General features: G+C 49.2%; 5 protein-coding genes across 5 annotated transcripts; 1 reads left to right on the forward strand and 4 right to left on the reverse strand.

Annotated features, from left to right (window-relative positions):
- Nucleotides 1–459: 459 nt before the first annotated feature.
- AREA (Nitrogen regulatory protein) lies at nt 460–3,632 on the reverse strand (the record flags this gene model as incomplete). The annotated part of the gene is made up of 3 exons (XM_031145197.1): nt 460–2,589; nt 2,679–3,042; nt 3,106–3,632. 3 exons carry the CDS (start codon nt 3,630–3,632, stop codon nt 460–462), a joined length of 3,021 nt encoding a protein of 1,006 aa, XP_031009817.1.
- A 9,191-nt stretch (nt 3,633–12,823) lies between these two features.
- MET10 (Sulfite reductase [NADPH] flavoprotein component) lies at nt 12,824–16,189 on the reverse strand (the record flags this gene model as incomplete). The annotated part of the gene is made up of 2 exons (XM_031145198.1): nt 12,824–16,048; nt 16,100–16,189. The coding sequence occupies 2 exons, from the start codon at nt 16,187–16,189 to the stop codon at nt 12,824–12,826; spliced, it is 3,315 nt and encodes a 1,104-aa protein (XP_031009822.1).
- Nucleotides 16,190–17,096: 907 nt separating this feature from the next.
- fmp52 (Protein fmp52, mitochondrial) lies at nt 17,097–17,851 on the forward strand (the record flags this gene model as incomplete). Its single annotated transcript, XM_031145199.1, has 3 exons — nt 17,097–17,135; nt 17,194–17,241; nt 17,309–17,851. The coding sequence occupies 3 exons, from the start codon at nt 17,097–17,099 to the stop codon at nt 17,849–17,851; spliced, it is 630 nt and encodes a 209-aa protein (XP_031009823.1).
- Nucleotides 17,852–18,012: 161 nt separating this feature from the next.
- Nucleotides 18,013–18,526, reverse strand: LHYA1_G000206 (uncharacterized protein; the record flags this gene model as incomplete). The annotated part of the gene is made up of 2 exons (XM_031145200.1): nt 18,013–18,165; nt 18,266–18,526. 2 exons carry the CDS (start codon nt 18,524–18,526, stop codon nt 18,013–18,015), a joined length of 414 nt encoding a protein of 137 aa, XP_031009820.1.
- A 532-nt stretch (nt 18,527–19,058) lies between these two features.
- On the reverse strand, nt 19,059–22,270 carry LHYA1_G000207 (putative ATP-dependent helicase; the record flags this gene model as incomplete). The annotated part of the gene is made up of 3 exons (XM_031145201.1): nt 19,059–19,475; nt 19,528–21,965; nt 22,021–22,270. The coding sequence occupies 3 exons, from the start codon at nt 22,268–22,270 to the stop codon at nt 19,059–19,061; spliced, it is 3,105 nt and encodes a 1,034-aa protein (XP_031009821.1).
- Between the last annotated feature and the right edge of the window lie 109 nt (nt 22,271–22,379).

Consider the following 22,379-nt stretch of genomic DNA (forward strand, 5'->3'; position numbering starts at 1 on the left):
TAAATGCAATGCCTCTCATTCCATCGTATACTCTTCCAGGAACCGTGCTCCATCATAAAATACCAATTGGAACCAAACAAAGCCCAGCCCGCCAGTCTATTAGCAGAATATATGTAGCAACCATTCCTTTGAAAAACGACAACTGAATGTATACCTAGGTGAACCCAGGCTTGACGCAAAACCAGTTCGCCAAATAACAACAGAAAATGGTATCAAGAAATTCAACCAGACCCCGGCCCCGACCCCAAACCCCAAGCAGAATATTATCCCTGTGTATGTATAAGCAGAAAATCGGGATGGAAATCGCTGCCGAAAACCGATAAAGTGGTATGTTCAATCCAGGCCGAAGCGGAACCTTGTAATCAACGCTCGCAACAAAAAGACTGCCTCCAAGACATAAGAAGAACCGCCAACGCCATGCACAAAGGATCCTAGAAGATCCAGGCACTGTGAAGTCATTTAAAGACTCATCGTAAGCCACTCCCACTCCTGTGGTCCCGTACCAGCGCCGCCCTGTCCACTCATTACCATGCCCGGAGGTCCACTCATGCCTCCCATTCCAGACATTGTCATCCCCCCTGGCCCCATGGGCCTCGCTGTCATCCCAAATCCACTGGCAAGACCCATGTTAGACATGCTCCCTGAATTTCCCACCATGCCCATACCCATTGACTTCGCGGCTTCATTGGATCCGGTTGAGCTTTCAGGAGAATCAATATCCATATTTTCCATGGCGCTCACGCTCTTGCTGTGTCGTCTCTGTCTCTTTGGGGCAGCAGCCGCGTTTGATCGAGTCGTGTTGGTCGACGCCGCTCCCGGGCCAGGAGTGGTTTTTGGTGGCGCTGCTGCAATTGGGATCACACCTTTACCACCGCTAATGCCTGTTGTGCCTGCCGAAGACCCAGCAGAACCGTGATAAGAAGTCGGAGTACTACCAGCTGTACTGCCACCATTGCCAATAGAGCCAGTGACAGATTGAGGACTCTGGCTTTCGTTGACGCTCCGATCCCTAATACTAGTTGGAGTCGTGACCTGAGCTGCGGGGGCCGTACTAGTCCCGGTGGTGGTGACAATAGAGTTCTTTCTCGCATCTGGACCACTTCCCGCTGAAATGCTACCTAGTTTTTTGGACGCCCTCGTTGAGGCGCCACCAGATCCACTGACAGGAATAGAGGCGCCAGAGCCACGATTACGCTTCTTGATAACATCTGTTTTGAGAGAAAGTGGTCGAACGACGCCGTGGAGCTTAAGGAACAAACCGCAAGCATTACAGAGCGGATGTCCTTCGGGATTGCGCCTCCAAAGGGGTGTAGTCTGGGTAAAGCAGTTGGTACATGTTGTTGGAACTCCATTCTCGCCTTGAGCACCGGCTGCACCAGCGAGGTTCGTGGTAGAGCCGTGCTTCGAACCACCGGGTGTTGATGGCCGACTAGGATCCACGGATGAGAAGCCAGACATATTGTTTGCATCCGGTGGAGAATTTGGATTCGACTGGCCCATTTGGTCGAACATGTTGGCGTTGCGTCCTAGTAAAGCTGCATTGGGGGTTGAGGCGGTGCGGGGGATCTTTTGCCGCCGGTCATTACCATTTCGAGAGCGATTATCAGAAACAGATTGTGCGGATGCGTGAGTTCGTCCCAGAGAGCCCCCTGAGCCGTCCCAATCAAGAGGCGAAGAGTTCATATCAGCAGCTCCCCCGATTGTCACTTGCTTTCTTGGAGGGCCGCCAGGATAACGAGCGGCTTGCGTAGTGAATTGCCCAGGCAAAGTCGCATCCCATTGAAGACCACCTCCAGGTCCCATATCCATATTGGGATCATCCATGGGTGATTGGGCGAAATCGTGCTGCATCATGAGCGTTCGATCAGCGAATGCCGCGCCTTCTTCATCCTCGTTATCGGAATCTGCTCCAAAACTAAACATATTTTCATGGCCCATTTGGACACCCGGCGATCGTGCAGGATGATCAGCTTGGAAAACTTGAGCTGGATCAATATGTTGTGCCATGCCAAATGATCCAGGAGAGGTATAAGAATTGGATGGACCTGCACTGGTGACTGCAGTGAACATAGACCCACCATTGCCATTGTACATGTATTGTGGCGCCATCGAATTGGAAAGACTCGAGGGACCATGGCTGAAGGTGTGCGGTCGTTGGTGTCGCATATCCATGCCGTGGCCGAAGTACATCTGCTCGTTTTCCGGGATGGGCTGTGGAGTCGAAACTGCGGATTGATAAGCACTTCCCGGGGGAGAATAATAATCATTCGAGTTCAGGGACGAAGAGGGCATCTGGGAGTTATTGTACATGGAGGAGAATGGCCCATGCTGTACGAGTGGGGAGTGTGAGGGCGAAAAATTAAAGTTCTGTTGATAAGGGCCTGCGGAGGTGATTATAGGATCGTGATCCATATTGAAGGTATCGAGTTGAAAGGGTACGCCAGATTGATTATGTCGAAGCATTTCAGGGGGGTGCGGCTGATCCAGCGAGTAATCGTTTATATCTGCGTCGTGATCTGGATCATTGGGTATTATAATGCTGTTCACAGCTGGTACATGAGGGGAGAAGTCGGCCGGTCGTTTCCGAGCCTATGTAGCGTCAGAAGAGTCTAGGTAATATCACGCGCAAATGGCGCAACACAACATCAAAACTTGGACATAGGAAAGTAGTAACTCACGCGTCTCTCATCAATACTTGTCTTTCGAACATGTCTTTGTACATAATTGAATTCTTCGGTGCTTCGAGGATTGTGATGCGGGACAGGAACGGACTGGGGTACAGCGAATTGGGCCGATTCCTTCCTCATTTTGATGGGGATCGCAGAAGCTACGGCATTAGATGATGCTTCTGAATCATTCTTACTGAACTCTGGTGAGGGTGACATGCCAAGCCCAGCAGGCGTCGAGATGTTGTCAGAGAATATAAAGTCATCAAGATTCATCGCATCTGAATTGTCGAAGGGCTTTGGTGTCCTTTGATCAGAACTATTCCTCAGCTGTGCGATTCCACTAGGAGCACTAGCAGAATTCTGAGTCGCAAGTCTGCCGTAGACAAGTTAGAGATTGTATAAACTTAGCAAGTAGGGAGCCAAGCACAGAACATACCGAGCGGCCTCCTCCCGCTGCTTGCGCTTTCGTAGACTCATAGCCATCATGCGCCAAGTCAGATTCTCCATGCGCTCCTGGTTAGGCAGTTGCTTCTTAGTCTTGCTATACAGCCTCCATATTTGGGTAGCCAATGGATCCTTCCTCTGCATCTCATCCGGACTATCAAGCTCGTCGCCGGCACTATCATCCTTCCAAGTGGGAAAGAAACTCTCGCGCAGCAATTCCTTGCGCGCACTGCTCCCCGCCGAGATATCCAGCTTGTCCAGAGCGTTAACGCCAGGACTCGATGTGTTGGTGGTGGTAGAGGAACTGAAATGGTGTGTGAAGTCTCGGGCAGAAGCGTCGTTCGGTTGCTGATCAACGGGTCTTCGAGGGAAACGATAATCGTGCTCTGTTATTAATGTCGTCGATGAGGTTGTAGGATTTGACTGAGCTTCTCCGCTTGCATTCATAGTGTCGGGGGAAGTATGGACGCTGCGCAGAATTCCCCCACGCTCCTCATATTGTGGTGTCGCGCCAGACATGTTTGGGGACTGGCCTGCCCTCCTTACGCAATTACTATGCCGATGCCAGGTTGCCTCCACAAAACCCAGTGTATATGTTAATATTGCCTTTTGCTCTTTCTTTGACGGACCCTGAAAGCCGTATGTCCGACCCGCTGAAGTGGTGGTGGTTTTAATCCCACTGTACGTAGCGAATTGAGGCTATGATACCCGAGGGGTGTCGCAGGCGCGAGACCAGCTACAATTGCAGAGATGGACGTCGAAGGATGAAGGATGCCGAGAGAGAGAACAGGCGATTAATTCAATAGCGAGGTGGAGGAAGAGGTAGAGGTAGAAGTGTCAGCTCAGTCTATTGCCAGCTGCTAGGCAAAGACGAAGTAGACATGCGCATATGATTATTGTTCGCCGCCGAGTCGAGTCGGGGTAGGTACCGTACTACGGAGACAGAGTTGAGTGGCTCGTGGCGTCGTCTTGCAGGGCGAGAGCCAATTAGAGAGCCAGAGGCCGCGACCTCTTTCTTGGGCCGGTCGTTCGTCTCGGTAGTAAGGTGGAGTACCTCCGTAGAACAGACCTAGGTGGGTGCTGGTTAGGGGTGCTGCTTTGTTTCTACCAGCGGTGCCCTAGTAAATACTAGATAGTAGGTAGGCACTCCGTACCAGCGGATGCCCTAGGTAGTTCTTCTGGCACGGCACACCCACGCCCACGCCCCTCTTGTCTGTCCTATTGTGGCTGGAAAGACGCTGAGAGCGCGGCCGAGCCAGGGCAGGGGCAGGCTAAGACTCTCAGTCAACCACTACTTAGAGGGGAGAACGTCGTACCAGAACTTCATAGGTAAATTTACAGTACTGTGAGTAGAGAATGCCTGCCTGCCGTCCTAGCCTTCAGGTGCCGCCTGCAGTCTTGTCTTGTCTCCTCTTCTCTTCTCTTCTCTTCTCTTCAGTCTGCAGCAATGTTTAGCTATCCAAGAGCCCAAGTTGATGTCAATATTTGAGCGAGGGACACCGCCGCATCTCGAATCATGTAATAGTAATAGTAATACATAGTATATTGTAACTCTCTATATGCAAGTGACGAACCGCTGCAGATGCCCCAGCAGCAAGTACCTAGGTAGGCAAGAGCTTGAATAATGACTAAGGTACTTCCCACATGGACATAATAGACTCGACTGACCGTACCGCCGTCCCAGCGGGAGGTTTGGCACCGGATCGACGAAGCTACTGCTCCTCTATAGTGATTTACGAATACTTCCTGCTGCTGTACTGTACTCCGTAATTCACGTCTGTAAACCACGCACGGCTCGATGCATGCGACGGCTGTATGTAGTGTACGTGAAACGGCTGTGGATGTCGAGTCGAGTCAAGTTCGTACCATGCAAACCGAGTATGCTTTTACTTCGAAGGAAGAGCCATTACCGGTACCGTATGCGGCGTATGGAAATAACTTCACATCTAAAGTTTAAGTAGGTGCGCTGCCGCTACCGCTGCAACGCCATAGCTGGTTCAAAAGCCGGTGCGATGTGGTCCTGACTATGGTCTCTTACCTGACTCGAAACATCAATGTTCCCACATCTACCGTGCCGTCCGCACCTCCATTCTTTTCTCACCACCACCTCCCTTCTTCAAGGAAGTCTACAGTTCATGGGGGCGTGGGAAAGCCCAGAGACAGGCCAATAGCATGGGCGCAATGGACTCAACCCCACAAGCTGTCGAGACATGGGCAGGGCAATAATCAGAAAAGCCCAGCTTTCTTTCGGAGCTAGGAAATTGGGATATTGCAGACTTGCAGTATTATTCTTGTTAAAGTTTATGGTTACCGTTGTTGGTATGAATGCGGAATCGGGGCGAGGTGCGGACGGCTTTCCAGGCTTTTGACTGGAGGATCGCTGAGGGGCATCGCTCGCTGCTTTTCGAACGTGGGCTGAATATGCCCCTGCACATGCGTCGCGGGATCAAGATTCAAGTGGGGGGTTTGAAAAGGACTAGTAGAGGTGGGTTGCCAATTCCTTGCAGGAGGTTGGCTTCGCTTCTTCCTCTTCCACTTCCACTTCCTCCTCCTCCTCCACTTCCACTTCCTCTTCCTCTTCCTCTTCCTGTTCCTCTTCCTGCGTGTGCAAGGGTAGGGGGCGCTGAAGGCTAAATTAGAGAGCGTCGCGAGAAGGTGGCAAGTGGCGAGTCTCGAATTTTCAATCTCTATCGCTTGCTTGGTTGTTTGTTTTCCTCTGTCTGCTCTTTATCTTGCGCCCATCAGAACCTCCGTCCCCTTCGAAAAAGAGGAAAACCGTAGACCAGGCTCTCAGCTCGTGACAAGTGTAATCTGGACTTTAGGATGTCTGAAGATTCTTGGGCCTTGTAGTAACTCGAGTACTGAAAGGTCTTGTCGCTATTCAAAAGTGATGTACTGTACTCCGTACTGTATGTATAATAATGGTACTTGAGTATAAGTAAAACTTGGTGGGGGTACAATGCCTTTTCCCCTCCGGAAAATTACTGTATATAGTAGGCGGGGCTACTCTTAATAAATGTTAATGATCCTTCACCCCACCGTGTAAACAGAGGAATTTAGCAAATGATATCACTACGTCTAGGGCTTAGTAGGACCTTACAAGGACCTTACGAGTCCCCTTCACGGGCCACTGCAAGGGCTCTAGCCACTCAATTCCATAGGATTCTATGTATTATGGGGACTTTACGTGATTTAACATTTATTAAGAGGGGGCGGGGAAGAGTATAATTGGACAATGCTAATTCTTCGACATCTGGAAAATCCTGGGCGCGCGGAGGGGTAAATTCTGTCTGTCCGTGCTCATTGGCAGCACGGTTCAGATTGATAGCACTCTCTTTAACTCATGCGTCAGCCTCTGATAATGGCAGGCTGCTAGAGTTGCAGTGTTTTACCAGTCATCTGAAGGAAAAAACAATTGATTTCATTGCTCGAAGGGATTGTATGGCACGCGGGTGGGACGGCCATGTGCCTCTTGCATTTCTCTCGGGTCTAGAAGACTTCTGTAGCATTTTGTACGCGGCTACGAGGTCCTCAAAGTACGAGAAGCACATGGGAGACGTCTATGTTGCAGTAGTCTAACGCTGGTGTAGCCAGGCGTTCTCCTAGAGCCAGTCGGAAAGACCTCAGCGTGGACCCTTTTAGTCTCTCACCCGTGCAGCCATGCTTTGAACCTGCTGTATGGATATGGCCAAGAAACTTGGAGGTTGGTGAGAACCTCATCTACGGTATTTCCCCTCCATAGCGTTATCACCGATAACGTCCCGGTCAGTCCCTGAGGTTGAAGGGTTTCCCTTTGGCCATAAAATGTCGATACTCAGCTGTACCTTGGACGGCTCCAGATTTTTGATTGAGAGATCCGCAGCATAGTATCAGATTTTTCGCAACCAGCGCTTCTTCTTCAAAGATCTGGATTGTACTTCAGAGACCTCGACGTCAATACGAATATGCACGCACAGTGGGGTGCTACCCCTGGAACTGGAGACCCCTACTTCGACAATAAGACGTGGGAATCGTGGGTTGGACCCCCGCACTACTATCATTTCAGAACAACAGCCTGAAGGGGCTCAGTCTCCTTCACGTAGGATCCTCCCACGCCCGTGTAACCAAGGATGAAAACAAATTACGAAGTATGTTTACTAATGTTTTAGTAGCTTAATTTCTCCTCACTCAGTGCAGTAAATACAAAAATCGGCCCGAGGCGCTCCGACAATATCATCCACCCTCTACCCATTTTGGAAGTTTCTCTAAATGCCTCGAGACGACGCGGTTTGCCACAATAATCAATAATCAAACAATTATCGAGAGGCTTGTGACTGTAGTGCATTTTTCCTTATAAGCTTTGGGAAGTTGGGGGGGACTGTTGTTAGTCTAGCCGTGTAAAGAACAATGTCCGACTTGAGGAAAGGACTGCTCCCGAAGAATTCCGAGTTTCGAACGGGAATTCTCCACTTATGAACGAAACAAGACCGGCCTTTGACAGTTATACAAAGTATAAAATGTTAATAGCTTCATTTCCTCCACATTTAATTCCACATCTACTAAGCAGCCCCGCGACCTACATAACTACTTCGTATTTCATACTACTCTATGCCTACGAGTAGCCTGGCCTGGGCCAAAACTTTGTCAAAGCTTGTCGCCGCGGAATACCGCATCGTTTCGTAAGCGCTGAGTTCTTATATTGATAACGTGTATATGCGTGTGATGCTGCGTCTTTGTATAGCAAAATGGATCCCAGGATGTGTCCAGTGTCCAGTGTCCCCAGACTCAAACTTGTAGAGAACATTTTTTACAAGTTACCTTATGCATGCCGGGCCCCGCAACCCTGTTCGAGTTAAGTTCTTGACTCTGCTACAATCAGCAAAATCACAATCTCCGCTCCGCTCCTAGGAAATAACATCGCAAGTGCGAATCTTGGACTTTTCGTTGCACCCATCTGCTCCAAACTAGGCGTTTGTATTGTCGTTAAAATAAAGACTGTGACGGTAATAAAGTCGAGACGCAATCCTCCGTATCTCCTGATCAATTCATGACACTGGACTGGATACCGTATTAGAGCCTTAAAGGGTGGTCTCGGAGCAACTCCGGTAGGATAGCGCGGCAACACGCGTAAAGAATCTTGATGCCGGCAAAGCTTCCCAAGTGCTTATTATTACGGAGGACTCTGCCCATCTGCTTCTTGAACACCTAGTCATCCGGGATTAGTGGCTGATTTGGATGTTTCGAAGATGTCGATTTAGAAGAACTCCGGGGGGGCGGAATGTGCCTTCAAGGAACCCTGGCCTGGGAGAGAGTACGGAGTTGTGTTCCATGGTGTTGCATGCAGGAAATGCCCTGCAGATACTTACTGGACAAGCTTCCCTTTCTGGGTGTGACAAGAATCCTTGACACAGCTGGGGCAAAGCGTGGGGGTTGGAGTAAGAGCAGCAAAGCAATTTGGACGACGCTAACCGAGAAGCCTTTTTGAAAGAAAACGGGATGTCTTCTGGGGATGTAAGTCCATTTAAATCCATTTGTCGGAGTCGAGCTCCGCGGGCTGCTCAGGCGGCACATGAAAGGCTCGTACTGTAAAGTGTCCGTGACGAAGATAAGGTAGGATGTATGGTCCGAGGCGTTAGACCTGCCAGAAAAGGAGTACCGGTACTTGAATACAGGCATGAGGTATGGAAGGGAGAGGTCCAACACGGCCGACTCGCGCTGAAGAATAAAGGAAGGTGGTGTTGAAGAACCATGTGTCATGTGATCGTGCCCTAGGTATTCTCCATTGGATTGAACTAGATGCGGATTCGAAGACATTCTCATTCAAAAGCCAAAAGCATCGAGAATTTCAAAGCGGCTTGGCGACTCGTAGGTATAAGTATCTAGGTAGCATGTACGAGGGAAGCGGCATCTTTATACCAGGCCAGCTGCGGCCTGAGCTGGAGCTTATCAGTGCTCCTGTAATCGTTTTGACGGTGAGCACTCACTCGCCCAAGCTCAAGATGGTATCATCCCAAAGCACTGTCACGCATGGTCTCCGTGACCCTGAGATCGATACCGCATCGCAATAACAATGGCCCGCTCGCTGACTCGCAAAGATTGCGATGCCGATGGCGACATCTATTATTATCGGGAACTGATTGCAATATGCGTTCTTATTCGGTTTCACCATGTAATGCCAGCAAGCCCTGCCCTCGATGGCCCTTCACGATAAAGCGATGGAGCCTCTGAGGTGTATTTCGCTCCATGACCCCTGGGATGTACTGCCACAATAGGCAAGTCGAAGCCCCCCGTATCTAAGATCTAGATAGTCTTCAGGTACAGCTCCTTCCCCGGATCTCAAGGGGTGTTACAGTAGATCTTGAGATAGTTCCAGCGTATAGCCAAAGATATCAGATGGAGATACTGGCGGGGAAGCCACCGACAGATAGTGAGATACGCGCAGATAGATAGAAGATCGGGCTGCTCCGCGCAAGGGCAGGGCATCCTATTATTCTTATGATGCGATCAAACCTTTCAAGACTCCTTATCTGTGGCTTCGGGGCTTAGGGCTTAGTGCCATGGTACTTTCTTCAAATACCTTTGGTTTCCTTCTTTCCTTTTTTTGAACAACTTTTCAAGTTCTTCTTCTTCTCTTGCCCGGCTTAGCTATCACTGTCGAGGAAGTCTGTCGTTCAGTTAGTTTATGGAAAGAGAAAGCTTGCCTTCTATATTTTGATTTCGGAAACGGTTTACTCACTACGTTTACTCACTACTTCATCCATGTTATGTTCTCCTTTTCCTCATGTGACCACGAACGCTCCTCTGCTATATGATTGGCCCGAGGGGGTCGACGCTTCAGATTCCTTTGTCTTCAGAACAGTACTTTGCATTCTTTTATGTCGTCGCTATGTCGTAGGGACTAGTGCCCCTCCATTGTTTAGTATTAGCAAATACTCTCGTTTCCTTTGTTCAACCTATTACTGCCTGCTTGCGTCGTCCTTGAAAATGCTATCTTTAGTAAGAAACGACAAATGCAAGTATTCATGGCATTCTATACCTTCTTTCCTCCGTTCTACACATTCATCCAAGTCATAGGTCATTGTCATGGCCAACCTTTGCACAAGTCCCAAAGGAAGTCTTTTGGTACTACTAACCCATGTATTCTCATATGTGGCAACACAAGATATCATAAGTATCGTAGGGATTTTAAGCACAGCATCAGAGACCACAACCTCATCGATCATACTTCCAGCGACCACACTTTCAGCTACAACTCCTTCAGCGACCACCCCAGAGGGCAGTCCATCTCCAACGCCCACCCTGACATTCGTCGATGAAGATCCCGTCTATCAACTCCTAGGATGCTATAATGAACTTCCATCCTTTGTAACAGAACGCGCACTTGGCATGACCGGTTCATACATAAGCCCGATATTTGCATTACCTAATGCACTGACGGTGCCGTTGTGCTTGGAAGCTTGCGCCGCTGCAACACCGCTCGGTGGACGCTACACGTACGCTGCTGTGGAAAATGCTCGGTAGGTGCTTTTCCAATTCTCCTTTTGATCAATTCTTCAAGTACCTTCTCCTATCATATACTAACCATTTTGTCTCATTCAAGAGAATGCTCCTGCGGCCTAACTCTATCCAACGACTCATTGCCCGTAACAGACAACTCTTGTTCCTCACCCTGCGGTGCCGATGCCAGAACGTCATGTGGAGGTTATGGCTTTCTCACGCTCTACGAACTTCGCTCAGCCATCGATTCGAACACATCCTCGACGTATTCCACCTCTACATCTATGCCAATCCCTACAGCAAGCCAAACAGTCAGGCCGAAAAGTACACACCATCTGAAGATGACCGGGGTATGGATAGGACTAGGTGTCGGACTTGCAGTCCTCGCGGGACTCGTGGTGTTATTACTGTGGTGGGAGCAGAGACGTCATAACACCCGTAAACGACAAAAGGCAGCGGACATGGGGACCAAGGAGTTTTTAGGTGGTTATAAACTAGATCAGGATGAGCCACACAAGTACACGAGATATTCGAAAACAGGTGATGGGCAAAGGAATGGTTTCATTGGAGAATCGAGTCTCTTTAGTAGCGCACCGCCGCCGCACGAAGTCCAAAGCGAGGAAGCTAAGAGGAGGAATATGGAAGCACTTGCGGCGTGGAAAAGAAATTCGGAAATCGAGAAAACGGAAATTGTGGAATCAAATGTAACAGCAGGGAATCCTCAGCATGTCCAGACTCCAGCGGTAGAGGGGTTCAAAAGCACCGGGGTGGAGCGGAGGCGAACATTTGACCAGTGGAAAACTGGACAGGTGAGGCCGTTGAGCTCCGAATTACTCAAAAATACGAGAGAGCCGGTTGTTAAAGAGAAATCCCGCGACGACTTAGAGGGAGGTGCAGCAGGACTTCCCACTATTCGAATTGATAGCGAAGGGCAATTTTTGGATGGAGGGGCCATTGGTGCGACGGAGCCGAGCAGCACGAGTAATGGGGAGGAGCAGGAGCATTCAGGAGAACAGACTGATAAGGAACAGACTTCAACCGATTAATACCGCCAAAAAACCCGACCTCGGAGCTAGAACGATACTTGATGGATCCAGAACTGGACGAAACTCGCCGCCGAATCCGGAATGCTAGAAATGAGGTATACAAGGCCTAATATTGAGATTTGAGCTTACTCCTAAGCCGGCATACTAACTGGGGGGTGGGGGGGGGGGGGGATTGTGGCTTTGGGGTCAACGGTAGACAATGCCGATTGTACAGTGGAAAAGCCCCTCTTGGGCATGCTTCACAAAAAAAAAGGATTTGGATCTTAAGGAGTTCAATGCTAATTCACCCAACCAGCGGATGGATGTTCCTGATACCAGCGATGTGAAGGGGTTTAGAGTGGAGCAATATTGTAGTCTTATATTGAGCCTCCAGGTGACAATACCCATGTTTTTCAGTAAGCTTGATAGACCCGACGTAGGATTACCAACAGTCGCCAAGCAGGTAGGAATTTATCGGCATACTTCCTTTCCTCTAGATATTCAGTCTCAACACCCCTAGCTAGTAATTTGAAGCCACTTCTGGAAGCCTAAAACACATTCCCAACCCGACTCCAAAGATACCCAGTATAACACAAATGTGAAGAGTGCCCGTCGCAGTTCCCACAGCCAACCCAGGGGCTAGACTATCCTTGGGGGGGAGATGGACATAGAATAGGGGGCGCGAAAGGGGGTATCTCAACGTAGAGCGCGACTACTTTGCAAGCACTAACAATGAACACCGAGGATCCGGCTATGTAGATGTGATGTATTACAGATAGATTTCCTCGGCGAAAGAAGAAGCGGGGGAATGCTCCAGGTGGGTACCTTTCTTTTACCTTGCATAAGAAGCAGAAACATTTAAGTAAACTAGGAGAAAGCCCATGAGCCTTTTGATTATCTATTCAGGACAAAAAGCAAAGAAAATGTGCTACTTCAACCATTTTCCGATCTTTAATTTTGTGAAAGAGTCGAAAGGAATGGAAAAGAGCTGTGGGGTTCATGAGACGCCCTATGACTGGCAGACGAGGTGGTAGCGCGTGATAACGGGAGAGAAGCTGGGATGATGGGGCAAACCTACAGGTATATAGACATGTGAATCTAGAGCACGTCCACAAGAAAGACACGATCTAAGTGCCGTTCTATATTCTAGACTATCTACTCATAAAAGCACACCGCATCTATCGAACACGTCCGCATCTAAGATCACACCTAGTAAACCTCAAGCACATACCTCAACTCCTCTTTCAACCTCTCAATCTCCTTCCTGGGATCAACCTTCTTCCCTGCCGCCTTCGCATCCCGCCCAATAGCCTCCTCCAGCACTTCGGTAACATCCGGCACCGGCCACGTAGGACCACACAGATAAAACGCACCTTCTTCCTTAATATAAGCTTTAATGATATCGCTGATCGACTGGCGCATGCGGTCTTGGATGTAGATTTTCTCCGGCTGGTCACGGGAGAAAGCGCGGCCAAGGAGAGTGATGACACCAGCGTCTTGGTAAGCCTCCCATTCCTCTCCGTACAGATACTCCTCGCGCTGATGACGAGAGCCCATATACAAGAGGATAGAGCCGATCTCCTTGCCCTGAGCCTTTTGCATAGCGCGGTACTGGACAAAAGCGCGGAATGGAGCGAGGCCTGTACCGAGACCAGCCATGATGAGAGGTGCTGTGTCTTTTACTGGGAGTTTCATGACGGAGGGCTTCACGCTTGCTGTGACCTTCGCACCGAGGGGCAGCTGGCTAAGGTAGCGGGTAGCTTGACCGAAGCGGTCGCGGCCTTTGGGGTCGACCCAGGAGACGACGACGATCATGAGAGCGACAGAAGTCGGGCCTACTTTTTGGCTGGAGGCGATGGAATACTCGCGGCGCTTCATGGGGCTGACGAGGCGCGCAATATCGTGAAAGTCGGGATGGGCAGATTTGAAATCGAGGAGGACGTCGGCGAACGTGATGGTATCAACTTCGGCGCGGCGCTTGAAGTCGTTGGCTCCTTCTGGTCCACCAAGAGTGAGAAGCTCCTTCTTTTCATTTTCGTCGCTGGCAAATTCTGCCAGAGCTTCGTAAAATCTCTTTGGGGGCTTGCCGAAGATGTCAATGTTCTGGACAAGGGATTGGAAAACAGTTCGAGTATCGAGCACAGCTGGATCCTCGCGGGAGGGTACTTCAACGACATCCTCGGGATTTAGACCATACCATTCCATAAATTCCTCGACCTCTTCGACATTGTTCTCTGCGTGAATACCAAGAGCTTCTCCAATATCATAAGTAAGGCCAGATTGTCCAAGATCAAATTCAATGTGGAAGATGTTACGATCATAACTCGAAGGAGTCAAGCGACGGTTCTCCTGGACAGTAATCTCATAAGTCTTCGTGGGAAGATCCGGTCTCAGAGCACTCTTGGTACCATAAGCTTCTTTGAATGCAAGTCCCTTTGCAACAGATTCCCAGTTGCGTAAGAAGGACGGTGCTTCAGTATCCTCCTTGTCGAATCCAGTGAAGCTGCTCGACTTGATAGTTCTCGGAAGGTCAACTACCACAGCATCAACCTCAACCTCGGCCCATGACTCTGGGATCTCAATTGGTCGAAGAGCCTTCTCCAAATCAGCCGCGACTTCCGTTAATAAATCTAAACTGCCATTAATTGTGGCAAGTTTCTCAAGGCCAACCTCGAGAAGATCTGGTCGGGCGACCTGCAGGAATGCCACTTCGCTCAGAAGGATTTCAGTAGCCGCGTCTTTCTCATGGGCAGCAGATAACGCAGGATCAAGCACGAACAACTGAATGTTTCGGAACTTGATGTCGTTCCGGGTGGCGGTAGACAGCTTTTTCTCCACATCTTCATCTTTGATGCCTGGTAGTTTCACAATGAGCTTGCCACCGGATTTGATACCCTTAAGAATACCAATTTCCTTGAGTAATTTCTCCTCGCCAACGAATGCAACATCGGCTTCCTCGATTGGGTAGTAAGCCTCAATTGACTTCTTGGAGCTTCGTATATCGGTTCTGGTGGTCCCGCCTTGCACAAAATTATCGTGGGAAGCGTTTGTGAAGATGTGCTTGCTCGAGTCACCAGACAATAACTTGCTGAGAGCTGATGGAGCGGTGGCAGCTTTCGAATCTTCTAGATCCCAGAACGTGTACTGCTCAACCACACTGGCGTCGAGTAGCTCGATACGCTCAACGTCTTCGGTAGATTTGCTGGTCAGTTCCTTGAAGATAGACGCAATCGAAGAAGGCGTGAACGACTCTGCGCGAGCATACTTGTAGTCCACAATAGAAGGCGGTGCAGCGAAGTTATCAGAAAATACTGCTGCAGCCAACACGTCCTCATACAGGTTTGAGTGAGTGGTTGGCTCTGACACCGCAGTCTGGTCCGAGACTTGACCAAGTACAGCGATATTTGTAACAGAAAATGGAAGTGCTTTCAAGAAAGCCTCCTCAGAAAATGGCCTGTAAACGCGGACATTTACGACACCAACTTTGCTACCATCAAGAGACAGCTTTTCAGCAACTTGCTTTGCGAGCGAACCTTCAACACTTCCAAACACGACGAGAACAGTCTCAGCATTGGCGTGGCCGTGATATTCGAAAAGCCCGTATGCAGTTCCGAGTTCGCTGTTAAACGCTTCCAGGAGATGGGCAACTTTGCTCTCAGCATCCGCCCGCTTGCCAACCTTTGCCAGACTCTTGAGAACATTTGTATAGGTAGTGCTTAGCCCCCCTTGGCTTAGAATGTCGATGACAGGTAGAGTATCACGCCCCACATGTATGCCATCGTACACATGAATTGTCGGGAGCACAGTAGCAAGAATCGTAGAGAACAAAGACATGTGCTGAGCTTCATAAGCAGAAGAACTAGCAAGAAGCCCAAGTCCCAACTCCTCTGCTACGGTCAAAGCACTAGCGTAGTCAGTCACAAGGCCCTCTGAAGCATAGTCGACGGCGGCGACATGGGCAACAAAAGGGTTTGCAACAGAGTAAAGTAGTGAAAGTTGGTCCAAGGCAGATCGCAGGTTGTGGAGGCTAGAGGAAGAGGCAAGAAGCGATTGAGGAATGTGTCTCTTGGCAAGGTCGAAATCCTTTGAGAACATGTATCCCAATGCAATCGAACCGGCTCCAGAACGTGTTTGCATTGATGCGACCTCCGTAGTGTATCCATTGGCATTTTCAATCTTGGACGCAGCCCAGCTCTTTACAGCAACATCCAGGTCGAATGACTCCGGAGAGTATGAGAAGATCTTGTCGGATAGAGCATAGGCTACCTGTTGAACTAGAGTTTGGGCTGTGACATATGTTGGCCCGCTGATGGAGGAAAAGGCAATCGGCTGGCCAAAGGGAAGGCTCGAGGACTTCGGCTTGAATTTTCGGAAAGTGGAGGGTTCCTCCTCGGTGTTCCAGGTGCTTTCCAGTACTTGGCCGCCTGCAGGTTCCTGATAGCACATGTTAGAAGTAGCTTTTGGTACACGAGTAGATATTCTCACCTGGCCACGTTTTGATGCCTCCAAGATACCATCGGCTTTGCGCTTTGTCCCTCTAGAGGGCGAAGCATCTAGCTCCATTGGTACACCCATCCTGAGTAAATACGAGCTCTGGTGAGCGAGATGTAATCAAAGGAACTGGAGGATAAAAATATTGAAGGGAATCAAATAAAGCCAGTATATTGCAAGAGAGAAAGAAAGGTAAAGCGGCAAAATATTATGAAGACAAGCTTAGCCTGAACGATTATCATGTGGGGAAGAGGCAGAAAATGTCTGGATCGCGCTACTTCCGAAAGTGGAGGGCAAGGGGGTCAGAGAAGGGCAAAAAAATACTTCGTAAACAGAGCACGGGCGAGCACGCCTTTCAATCACAGCCCATGCCATGCGAGCGCAAGCCACAAAGGTCGGGCCGGTAGTAAGTTTATCCGAACATCAAAATCAGATAAGATAATACGACGAAAATAAGTGGCTGAATACTGTACAGTACAGTGCTGTAAGGCACCAATATATATGTATTCACGTGACTGGACGAAGAAGAAGCATTTGTTTTCTGCTCTTGCTAGACATTGATCTATAGTCTCCGTTGATACAGTTGTTCATCCAGAGTTCTTCTCCCAACCCGAGAAAATCATGTTTGAGCGGGAAGTTATCAATGACGATGTTTACGTCCGCATACTCCAATTATGCTTGCCTCGGCACAGAAGAACCGTGTCGGCGGAATCGAAGAATCATGTACGTTGCTGACCATTGCATCCAAGGCAGCAAAGAAGACGAATGGCAGAATTTTTTATTACTATCTCCGATTTCAAGAAATAAGGGCAAGAAGTCTGCATCATTTCTAAGGTTTGACTAACTAGACGAGAAAACCGTCGCAAATCTCTTTCTCTTTACAGTATTTAAAGCTCCATCGCTACACCTTTTTACCTTTTCATACATCATCACACCACCATTCTTCACAACTATCCCAGCCAGCTCAACATCTAACAACAGCGTCTCCATCATGCCTTCCACAGCAATAGTCGGCTCTACAGGACTTGTAGTAAGTCTCCTCTTCCTCGACCTAGGTTTTACAAAGCATACCACTAATAGCCTCCCAGGGCTCCCATATCCTGTCAACCCTCCTGGCCCTCCCCTCAATCACCAACGTCTACTCCCTCTCCCGCCGCGCCCCCACAACCACAGACCCGAAACTACAGGCCCTAACCGACGCAGACAACGCCCAATGGTCCTCCAAACTCACATCCATCTCCCCTCCCCCCACCCATCCTCTTCTCCGCGCTCGGCACCACCAAAGCGGCAGCAGGCTCCTTTGAGAACCAGCGCAAGATCGACTACGACCTCAACCTGGCCCTCGCCACAGCAGCCAAATCTGCCGGCGTCAAAGTCTACGTGCTCATCTCGGGAACAGGCGCGAACATTAAATCAGCCTTCCCGTATATAAAGATGAAGGCGGAACTAGAGGAAGCTGTCAAGGAGCTAGGCTTCGAACATACGGTTCTTGTGCGCCCGGGCTTGATTACAGGGGATAGACAGGAGAGCCGGCCGGCTGAGTTCGCGATAAGGAAGATTGCTGGATGCATGAGTTTGCTTGGGAAATGGGCTGTGGACTTTTGGGCCCAAGACAAAGATGTCATTGCCAAAGCTGCTGTTAGTGCTGGACTCAAGGCACTGGAGGGTGGTGAGAGTGTGCCGAAGGTCTGGGTGCTGGAACAATCGGATGTTGTGAGGTTGGGACGGACGGAATGGAAGGCTTGAGTTGTGATACCCAGATGGAGTTTTTGCTACAGGCTCTGCTTTAAAGTTCAGACGAATACGCTGCTTTTGTGACATATGTACAGTCTATCATAATACTAGGGTTTGCTCTTTGTTCATACAATCAATACCCACATCCTCAATAACTACGTTACGGCATCTTATCAACTACCACCCTTCTTCTGCGGGCCCCCAAATCCACTCTGCTTACCACTTCCTCCTCTACTATTCTCCGCACCAGCATGCTGCCCATCCGTCTGATGACTAATATCCCTATTCGCCGGACTAACCTCCAACGGATTACCATTGGTCTTACCCTATCACAACAAACATCACATTAGCCATTCTCTCTCCTCTCTTCCCTCACCACCTGACCCACAATAGAGAGAGACAAAATAAAGACCGAACTAAACTAACCTCATTCCCCTTCCCCGCAGCCTTTTTTTCTGCCTCGGGACTAGTAATATCAGGATTAAACGCCGCGTCCTCATTAGCGGCAGTCTGATCGTCCGTCCCAGACTTTGTGTACTCTGTTGCTTCAGTATCGATGCTATCCTTGTTCTGGCTGTCTTTTCGCGGGTATTGAGATGAGCGATGCTGCGAGAAGTGGCGCATGGAGGTTTGAGGGACGCGGATGCCGGCTAGGCGGAGCTGGGAGAGGATGTTGGAGGGCGGCATTGTGATTTTGTGGGTTGAGTTTGGGAGGAGAAGTAGGTGTAGCTGGAAAGTGAGAGTTAGTCCTCTGCAAAGCTCATGTATGGTGAAATTTCAATTGAAGACCAAACGCACTGGTGAGGAACGTGAGATTTACGTTCTTAGGAATCAATGCTAAATCGGCTGAGGAGGAGAAAATAAAGAAGCAGCTTGAGATTGTTTTGATTATGGAGCTCATTACCATAGACGTCTACGTCATTACTTTTCAACCCCCCGCCCCGCTAAGGAGCGGAACCCTTTCGGAATGATATCTATCCCGCGGAAGTTCGTTGTACAAGTTTCACAAAAAGGCCCCAAGTATGTGCAAGTTAGGTCGAACTCATTGTGCATCTATTGGAAATATAAATAACAAGAACCCCTTAAACCCCTTTCTCCAAGCGGGTATCTTCCTCCGTTGTCATTGTGTAGTCTGACCATCCAACGCCATACTCCAACATCCATACAAATCTAACCATATTCTATGCTAAGTAGCCCAAATCTGCTTTCAAGAACGGATTTACCATCTTCTACTATAAACATCATTCTCCCTCGTAGAAGAGCTAGTAGGCCGAGTTGTAAGAGGAGTGACCTTGCGAGCGCCAGACTGAGATGCCTCTCGACTCGAGCTACCACTGTTCGTATTGAGGCCGTCCTTCAATATTCTTGGCTTAGACCCAAGATCGTATTGTGCAGCGGCGGGACCCGGGGGAGCGTGTTCAGCATCACGACGGAAGAGTTGCAAGATCTCTTGCATTCCAAACTTTCCTGCAGCACCCTTGCCACCTTCCAGCGTCTGCTTTGCAAGCTCGCGCTTCTTCTCTTGAAGGTCTAGAATCCGCTCTTCAACTGAGTCAGCGATAGTAATCTTGTAGACGATTACATCAATTTTCTGCGTCAGACGATGGACTCGGTCAATAGCCTGCTCTTCCACGAACTATCTCTCATTAGCAATATTCACAAAGTGAAGCACATGCAGTTGAACTTACTGGGTTCCAAAATGGCTCCAAAATTACAACTCGAGTAGCGGCAGTGAGATTCAGACCCAAAGATCCACACTTGAGACTGCAAAGTAAAATTCGACAGCTTTTGTCGTTTCTCAATTTACTGAGAGATGCCTCGCGAAGGTCATTTCTCATACTCCCGTCATATCGGGTGAACTTGAATCCCTTCTGGCGCAGGAAAGGCTCGATGAGATCCAGCATCGATGTGAATTGTGAGAAGACAATGAACTTATGCTCCGCAATTTCCTTGCCGAGGATCTGGATCAAGTGGGTGATCTTAGTCGAGGTTACTATCGTGGCAAGCTGAGCTTCCTCGTCCGAATCCGACTGAAATTCGTCCTCGACCTCCTCATCAGAATCGGTCTCATCTTCATCCTCGTCATCATCAGAGCCAGAGTCAGATGTGTCAACTTTGGTTGGCTTTTGTAGAGCGCCAATGTGCTGAAGATCCGGGAACGTATCATCGTCCGAATCAAGCCACTCGCCGCCGCCTTCGGCATTCTCATCAGCAAGACCACCAGCTTTTCCAAGCTTTAGCGACCCTTGTTCTGCCTCTGGGACAACCCAGGATCCCTCCTCATCATCACTGTCAGTGATGATAGCCCGGTTTCGGGGCTTCCGGACAACGGGATTGGCCTCTGATTTGACAACATTCTTCTTCTTCTTCTTCTTATCTTTCCGAGATTTGGGCTTCTTACTGATATCCTCGAGATCTGCTTCACAATCCAAGCATCGAATAGCCCCGTCTGCAACAGCTTGCTTTCCGAGTTCAAGCTGACAAATTTCGCATTTCTTGGAGCCAACGCCCAAAGCTCCAAACATATCGGCTATTTCATCAACGTCTGCATTTGATGCTTTTGCCTTTTGACTCGATGTGTCACCTGCAAGAGCCTCGCTATCCTTCGCAAGCTTGCCAGCAACTAGCTTTGGATGATTACAGGCTTGTCTGAGACGCAAGAGCAAGACTAAAGCACTGGCATAATTGACTTTCTCGCCGCTCATCATCTGCTCAATGCTGGCGTCCGTCCGCTGCTCAAGACGTTCATAAAAGCGACGCTCTTCAGGTGAGAATATCGCGGCGATCTTCTCAATTTTTCGTGTGGTGACCTTGAATCCGGTTGTGCTCTCTTCTCCCGGAGCAGATGGTTTTCCACCCGGATTCAACGCACCTTCTTTTGTGAGAATATCCTTGGTACGTCGCTTCATGAAGATCTTCAAGACTGCCCGGAGACGCTTGAGAGCTACGTCGCCACGCCCATTCTTTAGAGGCCGGTCTATCTGGTCCTTGAACTCTCGCAAATCATCATATGGCTTGATACGTAAGAACTTGATCAAACTCTGTAACTCGTCCAAGTTATTTTGCATAGGTGTTCCAGTCAAACACCATCGATACTCGCTCCGCAGAGCATAACAGGCTTGAGTGGCTTTGGCATTTCTGTTCTTGATTGTATGAGCCTCGTCAAGAATAACTCTATACCAGTGAAGACCGAAACATCCGACCTTAATACCATTGTCGCTATCAGAGGAATTGCCGAATTCAGAGACCATAATCTGATATGTTGTAATCACAACGTCATATTTCTTTAGGTCTTGAAAACGCTTGGTGCGTTGAGGTCCATGGTGAACAATTACACGGAGCGAATGCGAGCTCGCGACTTTGTCTTTGATTTCGGCCTCCCATTGACGAATGAGTGCCAAAGGAGCCACGACCAAAGTACACTTTTCAACACCGGAAGGCAGTTTCCGTTTCGCAAGAACATCTTCATCCGTTGGTTTTGGGTTGTTGAGGATGAGAGCGATGGACTGCAAAGTCTTTCCAAGTCCCATGTCATCTGCAAGAATTCCTCCCTTAGGAACTCTACCCTTCTTGCCGGTACCAAGCTCTCTGTCTGTCATCCACTCAAGCCCCTCAACTTGGTGGGGAAGCAACTTGAATTTGATGCCCTCAACAGTTCCGTCGTCCTCTTCATCGTCCGAGGCGACTTCGAGCTTCTCTTCATCGACGTCGAGACCCTTTAACTTAGCTGTAAGGCTGTCAACCTCAGCATCCTTTCTCTTTCTTCGTGATCTAGTTCTGGGCACATCATCTTCATCTTCCATCACACCTTCCAATAGTGCTTTAAGATCCTCTTGTGCTTTAGCAGGATCAACAAATGTAAATGGATCAGGCATAGTAGATGTACGATATTGGTTTGTGGTAAGGTCAACGTAGTTGCTGGAAGGGTTGACCGACTGGAAGCCACCATATACGTTCCCTGATGACCCGAAGCTGGGGGCTGCCATTTGTTTCGTCGTAGTGAAGGATGGTACTATAGGCATCGGTGCAGGAACCGGAGCTGTGTTATAAACTGCGGGAGCCCTTGGCAAAAATGGATCCACGACCTTTCGAGTGGCATCCTTCATAGCGTGAAGATGTGGATGTGCTATAGAGGTGTATTAGTCAGCCTATGACAGTGGAAGATGATCAGGATATCATACCAGGTGCATCTCTATGATGCTCTGGTCGAGATTTTGGCTGAATGAAGAGGGCCGACGGTTTAGGCTGAGATTGAAATTGAGTCTGAGGTTGTGGTCGATTGAAGGGTGAGTTCGGGAGAGTGGGCTGTCCAAACTGGGGGACACTCGATGGAGGCTTGGATGGATATGCACTTTCTGCCATCCTAGGTGCTTGGTCGTTGGGCTCCACGGGATTCAGAGGCGCCTTCACAGGCGATCGTTCGTTGACCATCTTGATCCGTCGAGGGGCTGAGACTGTGTACTCCTCCTCAGATACACCAAACACAAAAGGTATTGGAGACTTGGAGTGTGCTGCCCTGATGCCTTCGGTAAAGTCGAAT

This window comes from Lachnellula hyalina (genome assembly GCF_007821495.1).
Source record: "Lachnellula hyalina strain CBS 185.66 chromosome Unknown contig00002, whole genome shotgun sequence".
Classification (NCBI taxonomy): domain Eukaryota; kingdom Fungi; phylum Ascomycota; class Leotiomycetes; order Helotiales; family Lachnaceae; genus Lachnellula; species Lachnellula hyalina.